The sequence below is a fragment of the Solanum dulcamara genome, chromosome 10 (genome assembly GCF_947179165.1).
Source record: "Solanum dulcamara chromosome 10, daSolDulc1.2, whole genome shotgun sequence".
NCBI lineage: Eukaryota > Viridiplantae > Streptophyta > Magnoliopsida > Solanales > Solanaceae > Solanum > Solanum dulcamara.
The window spans coordinates 70,577,777-70,597,147 of record NC_077246.1 but is presented as its reverse complement, the minus strand read 5'-3'; the positions used below and the strand labels follow the sequence as shown (position 1 = coordinate 70,597,147).

Below are 19,371 nucleotides of genomic sequence, written 5' to 3'. Positions count from 1 at the left end.
TAGAAATTTTGTGACACATGTTATTTTCAATATACCAAATCAAATAGTGTATAAAAATAATCTCAATATAATTAAAGCCAAAATAACTAATATTAACTAATCGCAACATTACTAATACACCATATTCAACACTATTTTTATAGATCCACCAAGCAACCCTTCACTGTTTAATTTATTCCAGCTCATACAATATTGACAATGAAAATTAGATAATGCTCGACTATCTACTAATTAATCTCCTAATGCTAAATCTCGACCTACATAACATTAACCTCATATCTACGGGAATGTTCAACAAATATAATTTTTGCTCTTATATATCAGTAGTTGAGAATTATCATTTCTTCACAGTCGTTAACAATCACTTAAAGTATTGGAAAGAACAAAATATGTGGTTCCAAGTCCTTGGGTTGTTGAACACAATCCAACCACATCGAAATGGATGGTACAAAGTTATGTCTTATCTAATCACCTCTTCTCGATAATTCTTTCACATACCTCTAAATTTTCTCGTACTCATCATAGTCAACCTCTCACACCTCTTCACTGAAACATGTGTGCATCTCTTCTTCATATACTCGATCTATATCAAACTCGCTTCTTTCATCTTATCCATCATAGAGACAATTCCTATCTTATCCTGAATATCGTTATTTCTAATCTAATCTCTCTTCGTATACCTACACATCTATATTGACTTGCTCATATTTTTAATAATTTAACACCATACATTCATATTTTTATTCGTTAGAATGTTATCTCGAAAAAAAAATAATTTAAAATAAATAAATGTTTCTTTTCAAAAGAAAGAGAAAATGAATTACAATAACCTACTTTTTTCGTTCCTTTTTAGTTGTCATGTATACTAAAAATAGTTGTTCCAAAATATTCCATTCGTCCTATATTAGTTGTCATGTATACTAAAAATATTTGTCCCCAAAATAGTTGTCAATTTAAACAATCAAAAGATAATTATTTTTTTTTTAAATTTTTCCCTTAGCATTAATTATTTTAGAATTAAGAAACACATAAATAGATAAAGATTAAAGAATTAATAAAGGGTGTATTTAGGGGTGTTCATGGTTTGGGTAAAAAATGATCCAAACCGAAAAACCAAACCAAACCGATCAAATAAATTGATTTTTTATTTGATTTGGTTTTACATTTTTAAAAACCGAACCAATAAATTATATACATATTTTTGTATAATTATATAGATATAGTATATTATTTTTTATGCAAAAAATATAGCTTACTAATTTAAAATAATAAGATATGATATGTCTTTTAGTTGTGCATTCATATCATTAACTTATGTATTAATTAGTAAATTTATGTTGTTTAGTACATTGGATTAACTAACAATATAAAAAGAAAGTTAAACATAATTAAAGTTATGATATAAGAATTATAATATTCAAAAATGACACGAAAACAATTTATATTTTTTGAATGAATTATTATCTTTTCTTTTCTTTTAAATGAATTATTTTTTTTATATGGTTAATAACCGAACTAAGTTAAACCAAAATCGATAACAATCAAATCGATAGATGTATATTTGAATTGGTTTGGTTTGATTTTAATAATTTTAAAATCGATTAAATTGATTTGGTTTTGGTTTTGACCAATAACCGTCCCAAATCGACCCGTGAACACCTCTAGGTATATTAGTCAAATAACGCTTCTAATTAATATTTTTTAAGGATTGTGCACAATCTTATCATGACAACTAAAGTAAACTTAAACAATCAAGAGAGAATTAATTATCTTTTTTCAACTTTGCCTTTAATATTAATTATTTTAGAATTAAGAGGCATGTATATATATAAATATTAAATAATTTATAAGGAATATATTAGTCAAACAATACTTCTATTTTTTTTTTAAAGATTGTGCCAAAACTTATTACAACAATTAAAAAAAACGGAAGGAGTATTAAATTCGACTTATTATAAATTAGTTTGAGCTGGAAAGCACAATCCATGTCATCGATCCATATGAGAAGTATAAAACAATTACCATCCGTTGAATCCCACTCAATCAACGGTCCACAGTAACCAATAACCAATCACGCGGATCACAATCAGCAGCCGTCCATTTCAAAATTCGCAAAAATTCAATCAACCGCCAAAATTCAAAATCCCTCCAAAAAGTTTCCCCTTTATATAAACCCTAGCTCAGCTCACTTTACCATCATCAAAATTTCTCAAATTCCCTCTAATTCCATACACAAAGCTTCTCAAAAATGTCAGGCCGTGGAAAGGGAGGCAAGGGATTAGGAAAGGGTGGAGCAAAACGTCACCGTAAGGTGCTTCGGGACAACATTCAGGGAATCACCAAGCCTGCGATTAGGAGACTGGCGAGAAGAGGCGGAGTGAAGAGAATCAGTGGGTTAATTTATGAAGAAACAAGAGGGGTTCTTAAGATCTTCTTGGAGAATGTGATTCGTGATGCTGTGACTTATACTGAACATGCTAGGAGAAAGACTGTTACTGCTATGGATGTTGTTTATGCTTTGAAGAGACAGGGAAGGACTCTCTATGGGTTTGGTGGTTAAGTCTTTAAGATTTGGATTATTGGGTATCTTTTTAGTTTGTTTATGTAATTTACTATGTTTCTGAATCTATGAAATATCTTATTTCAGTTTCGATTTTCGCTCATTTCTGGCTCAATTTACTTGTTTATGTATTTCTTTAGCTTGAAGGTTAGTAATTTTTGGTATCTTTGATGATAAATTGTCTAATTATAGTCTGAAAATGAATTAAGTATATTTTTGTGATTTTCAAAGTACTGCCTTATGTTAATGTAGTTGGATCTGTTCTTGCATCCAGAAAATCTTTGTTTCAATTTCAATTTGGTCTTCAGTGACTCTGAATGCTGTGAATTGTTCTGTTTTGTTTGAAAAGTTATGATTCAAGTAATTTGTTTCAATTTTAGTCATTCTGAATGTGAAAAATGACTTTCTTTTTGTCCATCTCCATGAATTCTGCGTGAGAAATTTTAATTAATGGTCCTAATGTTTGGAATGTTTTCCATTTTATGAGCATAGTATTTGTTTGTTTGATGGGTTCTTTTATGGTATTGAAAATCTTATTCGGTTTGTGTTTGATCATAGATTTTGATAATTTGAATAGTTTTTCAATTTTTTTTGTTAAAAGAATATAAGCTTTTGGTATTGTGTTTCTATAGCTGGGTGTCTTTTTTATTTTGTTGAAAATCATTGCAGCCTTATCCACAATGGTGTTGTCCATAGGTCAAATATTTCGTGAATTGGATTTCACTTGATTGTTTACTGTTCCAGTGTGTGCTTTTGTGAGTAGATACTTTTTTCAGTATCTTTAAAGAGAAAGTATTTATTTAGAGTAATTTAATAATAGTGGTATTGAATTTCAATGTAAATATCGAACATTAGTTATATAATTAAAATTTGTCAAAAATTATTCTTTAGTATCTATGAGGATGTGGCAAGTTCATTTCAAACATTTGAATAAGTCATGTCCTTAGTAAGATTTACTTTGTTCAAAGTTTCAAAAATGCAAGGTCTCTTTTGCTAAAAGTAATAATTTTATAGCTTTAAAAGTTTAAATTTAAATATTTAAATAAAAAATCGTGTCAATTTCAAGTGTATTTGTATAATTTAATCTTTTTAGTGTATGATAGTAAAGCACATATCATCCAACTAATTAAATTGATCAATTTATAAAAAACCTAAATAAAATTGACCTTCATGCCAATAAAGATCAGAAACTTGGGGTCTATCACCACTTGAAGGGCTACACATCCTTTATTCTTAGACAATTTGGTTAAGTGATACTTTTACTTTGATTTCTTGCATAATTTTCAAGATTAATTATTTAGTTAGGTGAAAAGTGTAAATACTTACCATATACATCCTTCATTTCATTTTATGTATTTAGAGCATTCGATACTAATAAGTAATTTTCTTCTTTTTTATTTTCGGTTTTAATTTATTTGGACACAGAATTTAGAAAGTAACAAAAGCATTTCAATCATAAATATGATCTTAAATATAAAGTATCAAAATATCTTTTGAATATTATGATTTTAAACATATTAAATCAAATATGTGTTAAACTAAAATACTTACTAAATGTAAAAAGTACTTCCTTTCTTCCAATTTAACTGTTTTATTTTTTTGTTTTGATTTTTCATAAAAAGAGTTTCTCTTTCATATTTAGTAAGTTTTCCAATTTAAGCATTCTAAATAACAAGTTTAAAATTACAAGATTTAAAAAATTATAAATATCTTTTATTTAAGACAATAAAATTCAAAATTTATTATTTATTTCTTAAATTCCTTATCAGTTAAATTAAGTAAAATGATTGTATTTAATAATTAGCATAAATTACAATTAAGTGATAAATTTTATCTTAATTTATCACATTTGACAAATAAAATTAAACACGTATTTTTAATATAACAAATAAGTAAAAATAAATGGAGAAATTAGTTTTTTCTTTTATATTACTAGTGACCAAAATGGTCCAACCTGACACATTAAAGGACTATTTTGATAACTTTTTATTAAATACTTCAGAATTTTTCATCACCTAAATTCCCTTTTCAGAAGCCTTCAATTTCGTCAGCCAGAGTTTCCCCGTAACCGCCATTTCAACAGGAAGAGAGAGAAAGCTAGAGAGAGAGATTGTTCTCAAATGGCGATTCTCGACGAAGAGAAGGAGCAGATCGTAGAGCATTCGGTAAAAAGACCTACTGAAGAACTAGGAGGAAGAGGACAATCTTCGTTTCCGAGCAACAACAATAATTCCTCAGGAAGCAGAGAAGAAGGAGAACTTACTGCATCTGATAACGATGTAAACATCTCTCATTTACCTTTATATCTATTCATGACTATTGATTTAACTCCATTTTCTCGAAAACGCAGCTCATTTTTGCTTAGCTCTATGTTTAAACTTTAAATTCATCATTTGCAGATGTATACTTGCATATTTACATTTACTACTGTTTTTTGTTTGCCTTTTGAAGTCTTCCTAGAAGGTTAAATGCTGAGAAAATATACCTCAATTTCAATTTATTTTTTAATCCTCAATAATGTGTCTTATAAGATTAATTAGGGTTTATATCCGGTATGTGTGCTGGTAGGAGGTAGCAAATACCCGTGGAATTAGAAGGTGCTTGCAAGTGGTTATCGAAGAAGGATTACTTAGGGTTTATATCCGATACCTGTGCTGGTGCGAGGTAGCAAATACCTGTGGAATTAGTAGGTGCTTGCAAGTTGACACAAAAAATCTCTACATTTTCTATAAATCTCTAAACAAAAATGAAAAGATTCTAGAGAAGCATCAGGCTTAAAGTAAAGTTCAAAAGCAACCAAGTCTTAGATGTGAAGGTTTTCCCCCTATATTCTGTTCTTTCACAGTTTGTGTTGCCTTATTATCCTCCTGATTTTAGTTATTAGTATTGCCTAGGTGTGAAGTAAAAATTCTTTCCCCATGTCTCTTCTTTCACCTCTGTGTTGTCCTTGGTACCTCCTGAACTGTATTTGTTGTTGAGTTTCTACTATGGTGAGTGTATACGAATTTTATGGGGCAAATAGAAGCTATTGTGGGTTTATCAAGCTACAGTAGTATTGAGTTGATTGAGAATTGTTTTCGACAGGATCAAAATGTTTGCTCTGCCGATCAGCTTACGAGCAGTGTTGCTGCTCCAGAGGAGCAGCAGGTTCCCATTGATACAGTGAATGAGAATTCTCAGGATACCCTGGCAGGTATGTCGTAAAGTTCGAGTATTAAAACATTTTTTTGTATGTTGAACCTTCGGTTTCATCTACCTACTAGGAATGACTGGTGACAATTTTTTTGATCAAACCATTCATCAGCATATATGCAGATTGTTGTTAAGTTCATTTTCCATGCATGGCTGTTAATTGATTGACTAACGCTGGTGTTTTTTTTGTTCTTTTGGTACAACTCTTCTCCTTTCTTGATTCATAGTATTTTTTCCGTGTATGCATTAAGGAAAGGTAACTAGACAAGAGGTTATAACACATATTCTTCTAGTTCTATATTCTATTTAATCTGTGGAACTTACTACTTATTTTGTTAGGTCTGTAATTACATTCTTGCTTATCTGACTTTCCCGTGACTTATTTGCTATAATATTTTTTCCTGCGTGCTTTGCAGCAAAACTTACTTCTTCCAGCAAAATGGGTCACTCGATTGATCTGCCTTCTAGAACTCCTCAAGAATCAGATCATCTGAAGAGTTCTAAAAAGAATCGAGAGCATTTTGTACCATTTCTAATAAGTTTCTCAGATGACAGTGGCAGTGACTGTGAAAATTCTGAACAGAAAAAGATTTCAGCAAGTAAAAACAAAACATTGGCTGCGGATAAATTTATTAGACCACCAGCACCTGCTCCTCGAAGGCCTCAGAAATTGCAAAAGATTACTAGAAATGAGGCAAAGTTGATGCCAAACAAAGGGGCTGTAAGTCACAGAGTGTCTTCTTTATTGACCAAACCTAATAGAAGCACTTCTGGAAATGCTGGGCACTTGCATAGTTTGAGAAAAATCAACAACTCAAATAAGGTAGCCACCCTTGACCATGGGAAAAGAGCAAATGTTCATCTGAACTCTAGTAAACTTCATGACTTGCGCCAATTGATCGCGATTCGCGAAAATCAATTGAATCTTGAGAGATTACAGAATACCAAAAAGTTAAATTCAGCTTCGTGTAGGGATGTAAATCTTGTCAATAAAAGGAATATGGATGTGAGGGCATCTAGAGAAACTACTTATGATAATTTGCAAGAACTACAAGAACCAGATATGAAACGCCAAAAAGTTGTTTCGACGAATCCAAGTCGGGGTTTCTCAAACTCCCAAGATATTTTGTCTATGGTTATAGGATCAGAAAAGTGTGCATTAAAGGATTCCGATCAACTAGAACCAGCTAATCATAGAAGTTGTGGAGAAAAATATCCATCTTGCTCAGTCACTGCTGGACAACTGAAACAAAAAGAGTATCAGGGCTCTTCTTCTTCAACAAATCCATCTCTCACTCTCAAAGATGGTACGCGTACTCTGTTTTGTGTATATGAGCAGCTTTCTTTTAATGACATTAGTGGATGTCTGATTCAAATTAGCTTATTACCACAGGTATAAATGCCATAAGGAATCTCAATCAGAGTTCCAGCAATTCGTCAAAAGATGTTGCAAATAAAGCTGCCAATAAATTGGTAAATTTTTGAGTATATCATCATATCCCCATCTGGTTGTCTATATTTTAACATTAGCCATGAGAATGGGTATTGAATGACTGGTTCAGTATCGTTTTGGCTCATGGAGCCTTTGTTGAATATTTGAACTTAGTTTCACTAGCCTAAAAGTCCTTCATTTAGTAGAAGTTCTTCCTTCTATTACTGCAACTATTGCACTTAGAGGACGGTATTCTTCCAGAGGTACGATAGTGAAAATAAAATTTCTGTGCCAAGTGGATTGAAATAATAGTCTTGGTCTTTTGTCAAAAGATGCTTAATCTAAGTGTATATGCAGATATTATAAAGTATAAGGTGCTTGTTTCCATATCGGTTTAATACTTTAATAAACATTGATAGATCCTTATAATAGCCTTGGAATAAATATTAGTCAGCAGTTTGATTTTTTGGTTTGGCCCCTCAATGCAATAGTGTTTCCTTTTGGAACTGGAAGATGCATCTTGAAAATACTAAAAATAGAGGTTGTACTTTCTCCGTCTTGTTCTTCATTATCAGGTTCTCCTAATTAGTTTTCTTTTCTTGTTCTTCATTATCATAAATTGGTTGTATACGAACTACCTGGGGGCCTGTGATAAGGGGTTGATGGGTTAGAATGGTAAGGAAAGAAATAGAGATGGAATGGTGAATAAGGTACTGTCTTGACTTTTAAGTGTAGTCTCATTCAAAGCACTTAATCCCTAGGATCAAGCATTATAAGTTTATTGTTGACAGTTTCATTCAAAGCACTTAATCCCTAAGATCAAGCATGATAAGTTTTGATATTGTTGACATTCCTTCTTTGCTTATACCAGGAGTATGTGCCCATCCAGGACTGTATTACCTCATCCATGTTCTTATTTATTCCTGCCTATATTATCTGTTGTCATGACTTCAATTTTTTTTATAGTTAAGCTGCTCCATTGCCTCATTAGAAGAGAGGTGTTTTTTTTTTCAAAAGGGAGCCCACACAAATGATCTACCTAATTCATTTGGAGTGAAACTTTTAGCAAAGTTAAAGGTGCAATTCATTTGAAATAGGATGGATCGACAAGCTAAAAAGACGTGTCCTACCAATCAACCTTTCTTTAATTATGTAATTCCTAAATGATCGAGGTATATAATCTTGTCCTGTTAACTTTTGTTTCCTTCTTCCTGGCCACTACTACAATTTGCCTAGTAAGGGTCCATTTCGAAAATGAAGGATAATGACTATATGATGAGATTTGATGCTTTCCATTCCAAATTTGTCATTTAAGCCGAGGTTTTGTATTATTCATGGTTAAAGTTGTTTCCTAGATTTCCTCATCCAGGAGCTAGCATGCTTGTATATGCAACATTCAGATACATTGTATATAATATCACTTCCATTGTATCGATTCTGGTCAGGCATTTATGAAATCTTTCTTTCCCTTGATTTGTTTCTGACTTGTGAACTTGACCATTAAGCGATCATGTAGTTGAGTATAAACTACCTGATAACGCCAACTTCCTCTTGGATTCTGTAAGTGGACATATGAATTTACTCTTTTTGTTGTTGTTGTGAGAAGGTGGATATATGAAAGATCATTTTGTTTTCAACTTAGTTTCCACGGCATGATTCTGAGGTGCAAACTTGTCAAAAAAATTAAAGCTATCCTTCCCTTTTTCTAACAGGAAAGATAACACAGTAGGAAGGCTTGATTTTTGTAATTGTATTGTTTAAGCTGTATATAGTGGTGATAGCGTAGGGGCTTTTGTGAGTGTGTGGTGGGTGGGTGGGTGGGTTGTTAGTCAAAACATGCTTTCTGTATTGCATCTATATTGATTTTCGGGGAACTTAAGAACAAGGGAGACATTTAAAGCTGCAACAACTATAGAGGTATCAAGCTGCTAAGTCACACTATGAAAGTGTGGGAAAGGGTGATGGAAATGAGGGTGAGGAGAAGTGTGTCTATTTCAGAGAACCAGTTTGGATTTATGTCGGGGTGCTCGACTACAGAAGCCATTCATATTGTAAGGAGATTGGTGGAGCAGTATAGGGAGCGAAAGAGGGACTTACACATGATATTCATTGACCTAGAAAAGGCTTATGACAAAGTGCCAAGAGAGGTCCTATGGAGATGCTTGGAGGCGAAATGCATACCTGTGGCGTACATTAGAGCGATTAAAGACATGTACGTTGAAGCTAAGACCAGGGTAAGGACGTTAGGAGGGGACTCAGAGCACTTTCCTGTCACGATGGGGTTGCACCAGGGATCGACTCTTAGCCCGTTTCTATTCGCCCTGATGATGGATCAATTGACAAGACAAATACAAGGTGAGGTGCCTTGGTGTAAGTTGTTTGTGGATGACATTGTCCTGATTGACGAGACTCGCAACGGAGTTAACGACAAGCTGGAGGGCTGGAGACAGACGTTGGAGTCTAAAGGATTTAAATTGAGTAGGACCAAGACAGAATACTTGGAGTGCGGGTTCAGTGGCCTACCATGTGAGGCTGATGGGGAAGTGAGGCTTGTTACCCAGGCCATTCAAAAGGAAAGAAGCTTCAAGTATCTTGGGTCTATTATACAGGAAGATGGGGATATCGACGATGATGTTGCATACCGTATTGGTGCAGGGTGGATGAAATGGTGGCTCGCCTCCGGAGTGCTGTGTGACAAGAAAGTGTCATCAAAACTCAAAGGCAAGTTCTACAAAGTGGTGGTTAGACCGACTCTATTGTACGGGGCGGAGTGTTGGCCAATCAAGAAACTTCATGTCCAGAAGATGAAAGTCGCGGAAATGCGAATGCTGCGGTGGATGTGTGGTCACACTAGGATGGATAGAATTAGGAATGAAGATATCCGAGACAAGGTGAGAGTGACATTGGTGGAGGACAAGTTGCGGGAAGCGAGACTGAGATGGTTTGGACATGTGAAGAGGAGAGACACAGATGCTCCAGTGCGGAGGTGCGAGAGGTTGGCTATGGACGGTTTCAGGAGGGGCAAAGGGAGGCCGAAGAAGTATTGAGAAGAGGTGATTAGACATGATATGGCACAGTTACAGCTCACTGAGGACATGACCTTAGATAGGAGGCTGTGGAGGACTCAGACTAAGATAGTGGGCTAGGTGACTTATCTTTTCTCCATAGTAGTCGTAGTTTTGCTCATTTGTTTATTAACATTTGATTCCTGCTTATATTTGTTGGTCCGGTTTACTTTGGGTATCCTATTTATCTATAGTAGTTAATGCTCCTTTCTTTCCGGTCTTTCCTACCCTGACTTTCTCGCTCTCATTTCTCATATTTTTATATTGTTTTCGATATACTTGGCTCTACTGACCTATGTCTTGTTTTCCTTGTTTCTCCTCTCTTGTTCTTCTCTCTTAAGCCGAGGGTCTTTCGGAAACAACTGCCCTACCTTTCAAGGTGGGGGTTAGGTCTGCGTACACTCTACCCTCCCAGGCCCCACATGGTGGGACTATACTGGGCTTCTTGTTGTTGTTGTTATATTGCAGATATTCTGTTGTCTCTTGTCAACTCGTGTTAGCTTCATGTGCATTTGATTGTGATATTGTACTTTTTCATGGATTATTATTTTCTTTTCCCCTTTGTTTCATTCTAAGGACAAAGCAAAGTATGCAACTGAACTATGTAGTCAGTACAATCAGCCTCTTTTAAAGAAGAAAGTGAGTTCTGGGCTTGCTGGTGTTAATGTAGCTGAAAAGAGTGACAGCCATCTAGTCAGATCTAATGAAAACACACAGAAGCCATCTTACGATGGTAACATTATTGCAGCCTCTACCCATGGTGCAGGCAGCAATGCTGGGGCCAATGTTGTACGTTTCTGCCTTTTTCTATCTTCCTCTTTCATAAGTTTTTCTTTCCCCCTTCTTTTTCTAAAACCAAAGCTTCGAATTGCATATTTCTGATAGTTCTTTTTTCCCTTGTGAAAGACATCTTTGAACTTTCCGAGCTTCTGGAACTTCTGTGACAAGCCAAATATTAGTGGAAGCAACAGCATAGACTTGCAACCATTGTTGAATTTAGAAGAACTTCAAGATAAAGAACTGGAAGAAGCACAGGAATATCGCCACAAGTGCGAGATTGAAGAAAGAAATGCTCTGAAATCTTACCGAAAGGCTCAAAGGGCCTTGATTGAAGCAAATGCTAGATGCTCTCACCTATACAGTAGAAGAGAACAATATTCAGCCCAGCTTCGTGATCTTATGATGGGAAATCCAAATTTGTTACTGTCTTGTCGGTCTCCTGACGAAACTGGAATTGGGTTGGGATCCTTTCCTGCAATTTCTGATGTTAATTTGCATTTAATTCCTACCTCAAGTTGTGCAGTTCAGCCTACATTTGACTTTAACAATCAACATAGATCCAATTTAAATGTCCATCCAAATGATGTCGCTCTTCAAAATGTCTCCAGTGTTCAAGAGCATTACAATTTGGCATCTGATCCCTATAGTGAGCCTGATTGTATCACATTCAAGCCTCATAAGGAAGATAATGGTGCAAATAACATGTGCTCCCCTTCTGAGGATTTCAGTATGTCTCAAAATGAGGATGAAGGGACATTTCTGTTTGAAGATAAATCTCCAGAAAACCATCTGGACTATCAAGGAAAGGAAAAATCCAGAGTTGACATGGACAAGAAAATGAAGAATGCATCAGAGGGGCAATCAGCAATAGATGGTTCTCAGGATTCTTTACTCCTTGAAGCATCTTTGCGCTCTCAGCTTTTTGAAAGACTCAGGATGAGAACTTTGTGCCAGAAGGAGAGCCCACAAGAGAGCCTGGAAGCTGTAGCTGAAGGAAGAACAGAAAAAAATGACCTTGTGGGAAGGGTGGTAATAGACGATAGATTATGCTCCGATTCAGAGCGAGAGATTGAGCGACATCATGGCTCTGACTTGCAAGGTAGGGTTCCTTTATGGACGTCTTTCCCTGCAGTAGCTCATCTCTGTTGATCACAATTTGACCTATGCGTGCATATGATCTGTAAATCAGAATTTTTTTAAAAACTAAAATACCTTTTTTCGGCTATTTGGTAGTGCAATGCTTTTAGATAAACAACAAATACTTCTAATAGAATGTAATAAATGGATTTAGTAAGATGCACAATATCCTGTGTACAAGGACATATACAAGTACTACTCAATAGTTAATTGGATGTTGTAGCTGAAAAATGTCAAACAATCCATCAACCTCAATGCCAAACTAGTTGGGTTCAGCTATGTGAATCCTTTCTATTTATTGTGCTCTATTTGGGTCCATTTCATTTCAATGAGTACTTCGTTTTCTTAAATAATTTAAAGGTTTTCTAAAGCCAGAGGTTCTCTACATCCTCGAACTTATTCTGACACCGACATACAAATCTCTAAAAAGACTGTTGGCAAATAGCAGATCTAACGTAAGTGTAATAATAACCAAGTCGTTATCGTGAATTAGCTTGTATTGCCTATATGGATTCTTTATTTTATTGCGTTATGGTCTTTAGCTAAGTCTGCATTATTTACAAGAGATTGTATGTTTATGTGACAACATCCTTTCATGTTATTTTTTTTTTTGTGAGAAGGTAACAAGTTGTATGTATTAATACCAAAATAGTACATGAGTTGTACTGAGACCATATTTACAAGTGAGCAAAAAGAACAACAAAACCAATCTACAATTCGAACAAGAATCTAGTATGTCTAGGATAGATTTAGCATCTTCTGGATAAGTGATTGCACCAAAAACAAAAAGTAGAATACACTTATGTTTGATCTTTGATCTTCTTCACTTGTATTGCTACTATCCTCAAAACATCTAGAATTCCTTTCTCTCCACATCGTCCACCAAATGCAAGCAGGGGCAATCCTCCATCTAATATCTGTCACTTTCTCCAGCTCCAGCCACTTCCGAACTAAATGGAGCTTCAGTAATCTTGCTAGGCATTGTCTAAGCTATGCCTCTAAAATTAATAAAGATCTTCCACAACTGGTCAGTTAAAAAAATAGATGACTGACTGTCTCCACCTCCTTCTCACATAAATAACATCTTGAGCAAAGTGACATCCCTCTCTTGATTAGATTATTATGTGTGAGCACAGCTTCCTTTGCAAGTTACCATGAGAAGCATGCTAGGGATTTTAGTCTTCCAAATGTATTTCCAAGGTCAATTTTGGTGATCTGAGGTTCACGTTGATTTATATTTTGTTGCATTAACTCTGAACTTTCCACTGCCATCTTAGTGTGTCATCTCCGTTCTGTAGTCCTGTGAAGCATTCCAAATGTTTGTAGAATTCAATCATTCAAACCTCTTCTAAGTCTCAGCTCCCAGCCTTGAGGAGACCACATTTCAGCTATAGATTTCTGTTGATGTTGGAATAGAGCATAGATATGAGGGAATGATTCCTTCAGAGCTCCATTCCCCAACCAATTATCATTCCAGAAGGTCCTAATGCCATTTTGGCACTGATAGAAACTTGGTTTTTTAGAGCAGGCCATAGTACCCTGATACACCTGAAGGCTATAACACCACAGGTTGTGTTAACTTGTTTTATCATCCAGGTGTCTTCCTCATATTTAGTTCTGATCACCTTGCTCCATAAAAGTTGAGGGTCTTGAGTGTACCTCCATTGCCATTTCAACTTGAGAGATTTGCTGTGATTCTTCAATCTTCAGGTTTCTAATTCCAAATCCACCTTGAGCCTTGCTGAGAATTAAAGATTATGTGGTAAGCTTAGCTGTTTTTTCCCCCCCACTATATCCACTATTTGATGTAGTTTCCTGGACAAGCAAAATTCATTCTGTTGCATCACTTGTACGGTCGTACCAGTTATTAGGAGCAACTATATTCTATCTTATTTTTGTACACTTTTGGTGTCAATTGTCCAGAATGGTTATCACAAAGTCGTATTTTTGGAAGGTCATGATATCCATGCTCTTTTGGACATCATATAACAACGAGATGTCATAAATTATCATTTCTGAGATTGACACTCTTTATTCTGTTTGAGCCAACCTTTTGATTTCTCTTTCCTTTTGAACTTTTCATTAGGTCGTGACATGATGAGTACAATGTTTAAGATGCCTGCTGAGGTGGACCATCAGTGCAACAATGAGAAGTTTGGTTCTAATTCTGCATCCCCTTCATCTTATTTTTGTTTAGATGGTTGTATCACCACAGGCGATGACAAATCTCAGTTCGCGAGCTCGGTCACGTTTTCATATCCTATTTTGAAGAGTGCTATCTTAGACTTTAAGGCTTCAGATTCCATGGATTTACTCAAATTACAGATTAGAAATTCCATTGTACAAACTTCTCATGGTGAGGGGGAAGACAATTTTGGTAGCAGTACCATTCCAAGCCTTTCAAGTGCGGTCTCAGTTGAAGCTGGTTCAGTGGATTTATTTGACAGTAAGAGTGGGTCTTACTCTTGCAATCTTACCATTGACCCGCTTTGGCCACTTTGTATCTTTGAACTTCGGGGGAAATGCAATAATCCTGAGTGTTCTTGGCAACATGTTAGAGACTACTCTTCTGACATTAGCATGAAAGTGACATTGGATAACGATGGTATGGATCTTCTGTTTGGAATGCGTAAGATATCCTGTCAGGATATCTTTTTTATTATTATTATTTTTCAATTTCAAAAGGATATCCTGACAGTTCCTTCATGTGCAACATGTGGTGAAATTTTCATAACTTGTTTTCTTCTGTAGACAAGGTTGGATCACCAACTCAAGGACAGCTATCCTCTGCCAAAAGAACTCTTACCAAGTCACTTGACTGCCTTGGTTTGGCTCCCCCAACTTATTTGGTTGGCTTGGATGTTCTGAAAGCTGATCTACAGTCATGTAAATCCTTTCTAAGTCACGAGTACAGCCAACTGTGGGTGAAGTGCTTCAGTCATTCCTTTGTTCTCTCAAGTCAGCTGCCCACTGATCTGCCATTTGATGGGCCGTTATTTCATGGCGCTAATGCTCGTGTTGAGGTCCAGGGTGGTTGGAATAGGCAATCACTTTATTTTCAGAGCAGAAATGGATCATCGGTTTGTCGAATCATCCTATTCTTTTCTAATAATGCATGGGGGGTGGGGGAGGAAAAGAGGGAAGGAAAAAGGTTGAGTTTTAGCTACTTATATGACGCTTTTGGAAAAGCTGAATTTTTATTTTTATCAACTATTATAGAAGACTTGCCTTTGAAAAACCAGTGCATCTGTGGAAGTATTAATTTTAATTTTCAATCCATGAATCAAGAAAAATTATTTTGCATCTCCTTGCTGTTTACCAAAACACTGTCTGTATGAAGAATTTGGTGATTGTACAAACTCTGGAACTTGAATATATTTTAGTTTTTCTGGGTAATATTCTATTTCTATTTTTACAATGCTTTTATTTTTCTTTTGGGAACGTTTGCAATTACTTGTCGAGGCATCTGAATCTATCTAAAGAATGTAAATGCCGTGTTATTGGTTATGACCTTTTATATCATGCTACTAGGTCCTTCCTTGGGGGGAGGGGGGGGGGGGCGCTCTTTTACCTTCCCAATTCACTATAATGCTCCTTGCCTTCTTCCGCTATAGGAGTTTCATCACCTGGTTTTCTTAGTTATCAATGGTGGAATATTCCTTTTTGTTTCCTGTCATTGTATAGGCTCAAGTTTGCTATGCAGCAATCAAGGTTTGTTTCAACCTTCCGTTGAAGGCAGATAAATAGTTGCTGCCCTTCTTTGGAACATGCTGTCAGTGCTGTAACTTATCTTCTAATAACTTACCAGGGTCCATGCAAGGAACTATCTGCTGATGATGACCAGATTGTGGAGATGGCTCTTCTTAATCTCAGTCAGGAAGCTAATAAACTGAAGGGAAGGTTGCAGGTATGTTTCTTGGTGGTGATTATGGGTTAGATATTTGGATGGTCAGTAATCTCGTCCTTCTAATTTTTGCAAAAACATGTAGGCTCTTAAACTCCTTGCTCGAGCTTTGGAAGCTAATCCTCCATCAGAAGTTGTGTGGATTGTTTACTTGTTACTTTACTATAGCAGTCAGAATTCCATTGGAAAGGATGACATGTTCAAATATGCGGTAAGCAGTATTTCAACATTGAATTATACTACTGTTAAAATTGAATATTTTAGTTGGCTCAAGGTGTTCATACCATAGGAAATTTATGCGCTGAAAAACATTTGTAGTTTTGTACATTATAGGCATAGGAATATGGTAGCTAATTGGCTCTGATGGTGCGCGAATTATTTTTTTAATGGCATCAGAGACCAGTTTGTTTTACGCATTATTTGGTTAAAACCGAGAAAACCGACCAAACCCTTTTTTTGGGGGGGTTCAGTTTTTTGGTTTAAAGTTTCCAAAATTTTGGTTTTTCGGTTCGGATTCGGTAGAAAGTCCGATTAAACCGAATAACTGAACTTCTGCATACATATGCTATTTCTGATTTCGTTTGCCTCTCATCGTTGGAAATAATGTTTCTTTTGCAAAATGAGCAGTAAGTTTATTATCATGCCTAACTGTTTGTATTTTGCATTTTATATATCGTCATTTAATTTGCAATAATGTCTCACAAAAAAATATATATTTAAGTTTATATTTGAAAATATTCCTTTTCCAATGCCTATTTGACTTTAGATATATTGTTCTACTGCATTCTACTGTAGGAGTATCTTTTCCATTCTAGAAATCAAATGTAATTATCACATATCCTTCTCAAATTGATGTAATTTTCACATATTCAAAAACCCAATATAAAAGGTACAAACCGAAAAACACAAACCCAACCGAATTAACTTTGGTTCTGTTTCGGTTTTCCCTTTTACCAAACCGAACCAAGTGCCCTCCCCTAGTTTATTCCCCTTCTCCAAGTTATGTATTAGCCTTCATCCTAATAGCCAGGCTTCCTGAAAAATTGTCATAAATCCACTTCAGCGGAGGTTTTACTTTGACTTGTGAGTTTGTCTATGATTCACTTCATTATCCACATAGGTACTGATAACTCTTCTTATTCTGCATTCCAGGTTGAGCACACTGAAGGGTCTTACGAACTCTGGCTTTTATATATAAATAGTCGAACACAGCTGGATGAGAGGTTGGCTGCGTATGATGCTGCACTCTTGGCCCTGTGTCGCCATGCATCTGCATCTGACAGATATGCTCTTTTTGCTAGTGATGGCATATTGGATATACTTTTGCAGATGATGAATTGTCTGTGCATGTCTGGGAATATTGCTACAGCCATTGATAAAATCAATGAGCTACATCCCACAGGAGAGAAATCTGATAGCCCGTTCAGACCGTCTCTTCCTGATATCATTACATGCTTAACAATTTCTGATAAATGTGTTTTCTGGGTCTGTTGTGTCTACTTGGTTGTGTACAGGAGACTTCCTATTACCGTTTTGCAGCGATTTGAATATCAGAAAGAACTTTCTTCCATAGATTGGCCGTCTACTGACTTGACCTTTAATGAGAAGCAACGTGGTGTCTCTCTGATGGAATTAGCAGTAGATTCTCTAGCGTTATACATCGATAGAGAGTCTCTTGAAGATGAAGCAAATCTCAGGGCGGCACACCTGTTTTCGGTCAATCACGTTAGATGTGTAGTGGTGCTTAAGGGTTTAGAATGTAGTAAGAGTTTGTTAGAGAACTATGTCACGTTGTATCCGTCATGTCTAGAACTTGTTTTGATGTTAGCTCGGGCAGAGTATGATGTTGCTGATGGAAGTTTTGAAGGTTTTGAAGATGCTTTAGATAACTGGTTTGATGAAGTTCCTGGAGTGCAATGTATTTGGAACCAGTATGTCCAATGTGCACTCCAAGATAGGAAAAGAGATTTTGTTGAGGGATTAATGGCTCGATGGTTCCAGTTTTCATGGAAACACAGATGTTCTCAAGATAGTTGTCTGGACCCAGTAGATAGTGACAACTCCCTTTCTTTACCACAGTCTGCTTCAGTATCTGATATTGCTGCTCTCTTTTCCAATTCTAGCCCAAATGATTATGTATTTGGGATGCTGAACTGTTCCATCTATAAGCTATTACAAAATGACTACACTGAAGCTCAATTAGCCATTGATAGGGCATTGGAGGCTGCTTCTGCTGAGAGTTACAATCACTGTGTGAGAGAACGTCTCTTGTTCCCGCGTGCAGAGAATTTGGACAATGATGGGCAAGTATTGAGACTTCTGTCTGGTTATTTGGCTGATAAGCGTGCTTCCATCACATCTGAGCCATTGTCCAGACAATTCATACAAAAAATTAAGAAGCCTAGAGTCCGGCAGCTAGTTGGCAAATTGTTATGTCCAGTGTCATTGGAGCCTTCCATGGTCAACACAGTTCTGGAAGCATGGTATGGTCCATCTCTCTTACCTGAAAAGAAAGACGGACTCACCAACTTTGTCGACATGGTTGAGAGCTTAATGGGTATACTTCCTTCCAACTATTATCTGGCAATTTGTGTTTGCAAGCAGTTAACCAGAACCTCAAGTCCAGCTAATGCCTCTGGTGGCGTCCCTTTCTGGGGAAGCGCTCTCTTGATAAGTGCATTATTTCAAGCTGTTCCCGTTGCGCCAGAATATGTATGGGTAGAAGCTGCAGATATTTTGCATGATCTTACAAGCTCCCCGTCCCTATCCGTCAGCTTCCTGAAGAGAGCTCTGTCTATATATCCATTCTCTATAATGCTTTGGAAATCTTATCTCAATTTGTCTGAGGCTGAAGGTAATTCAGAATCCCTTAAAGAAGCAGCAATGGCAAAAGGTATTAAACTCCAGTGACTAATACACACCCCCCGAGGCAAATTTCGGGCCAGTTTTTTTGTGTGTAATGAGTTGTGTATTTTGTAGAGAACTAGGGAATTGTACATGTACAGGAAAATCATATAGGTTCATGTTGCCAAAGAGTTTTCTTTGAGAAAAACATTTTTATTCAGTAGCTTATGAATATTTAGAGTAAAATTACTGTAAATGGTACAACAAAAGATTACTTACATTTCTTGAACTATTATATTTTTGCTTATTACTGTTCTTTTTTCAATCATTGAATTCTATTCTTGAGTTGAGCGTCTATCCGAAGTAGCTTATCTTCCTTATACAAGGTGTTACACAAGGTAGGGGTAATATCTGCGTACTCTCCACCATCTCTAGTTCTCACTTATGAGATTATACT

The 19,371-nt window shown here is 35.9% G+C and overlaps 2 protein-coding genes across 2 annotated transcripts; both read left to right on the top strand.

Moving 5' to 3' along the window:
- Window positions 1–2,185: 2,185 nt before the first annotated feature.
- LOC129870184 (histone H4) lies at window positions 2,186–2,663 on the top strand. The gene has a single exon (XM_055944842.1). The coding sequence runs from the start codon at window positions 2,249–2,251 to the stop codon at window positions 2,558–2,560; it is 312 nt and encodes a 103-aa protein (XP_055800817.1). The 5' UTR covers window positions 2,186–2,248; the 3' UTR covers window positions 2,561–2,663.
- Window positions 2,664–4,422: 1,759 nt separating this feature from the next.
- LOC129871596 (uncharacterized) lies at window positions 4,423–19,170 on the top strand. Its single transcript, XM_055946551.1, has 11 exons — window positions 4,423–4,839; window positions 5,645–5,753; window positions 6,169–7,059; window positions 7,146–7,225; window positions 10,826–11,038; window positions 11,156–12,128; window positions 14,253–14,771; window positions 14,918–15,246; window positions 15,975–16,073; window positions 16,156–16,281; window positions 17,223–19,170. Exons 1-11 carry the CDS (start codon window positions 4,681–4,683, stop codon window positions 18,978–18,980), a joined length of 5,256 nt encoding a protein of 1,751 aa, XP_055802526.1. The 5' UTR covers window positions 4,423–4,680; the 3' UTR covers window positions 18,981–19,170.
- Window positions 19,171–19,371: the final 201 nt, after the last annotated feature.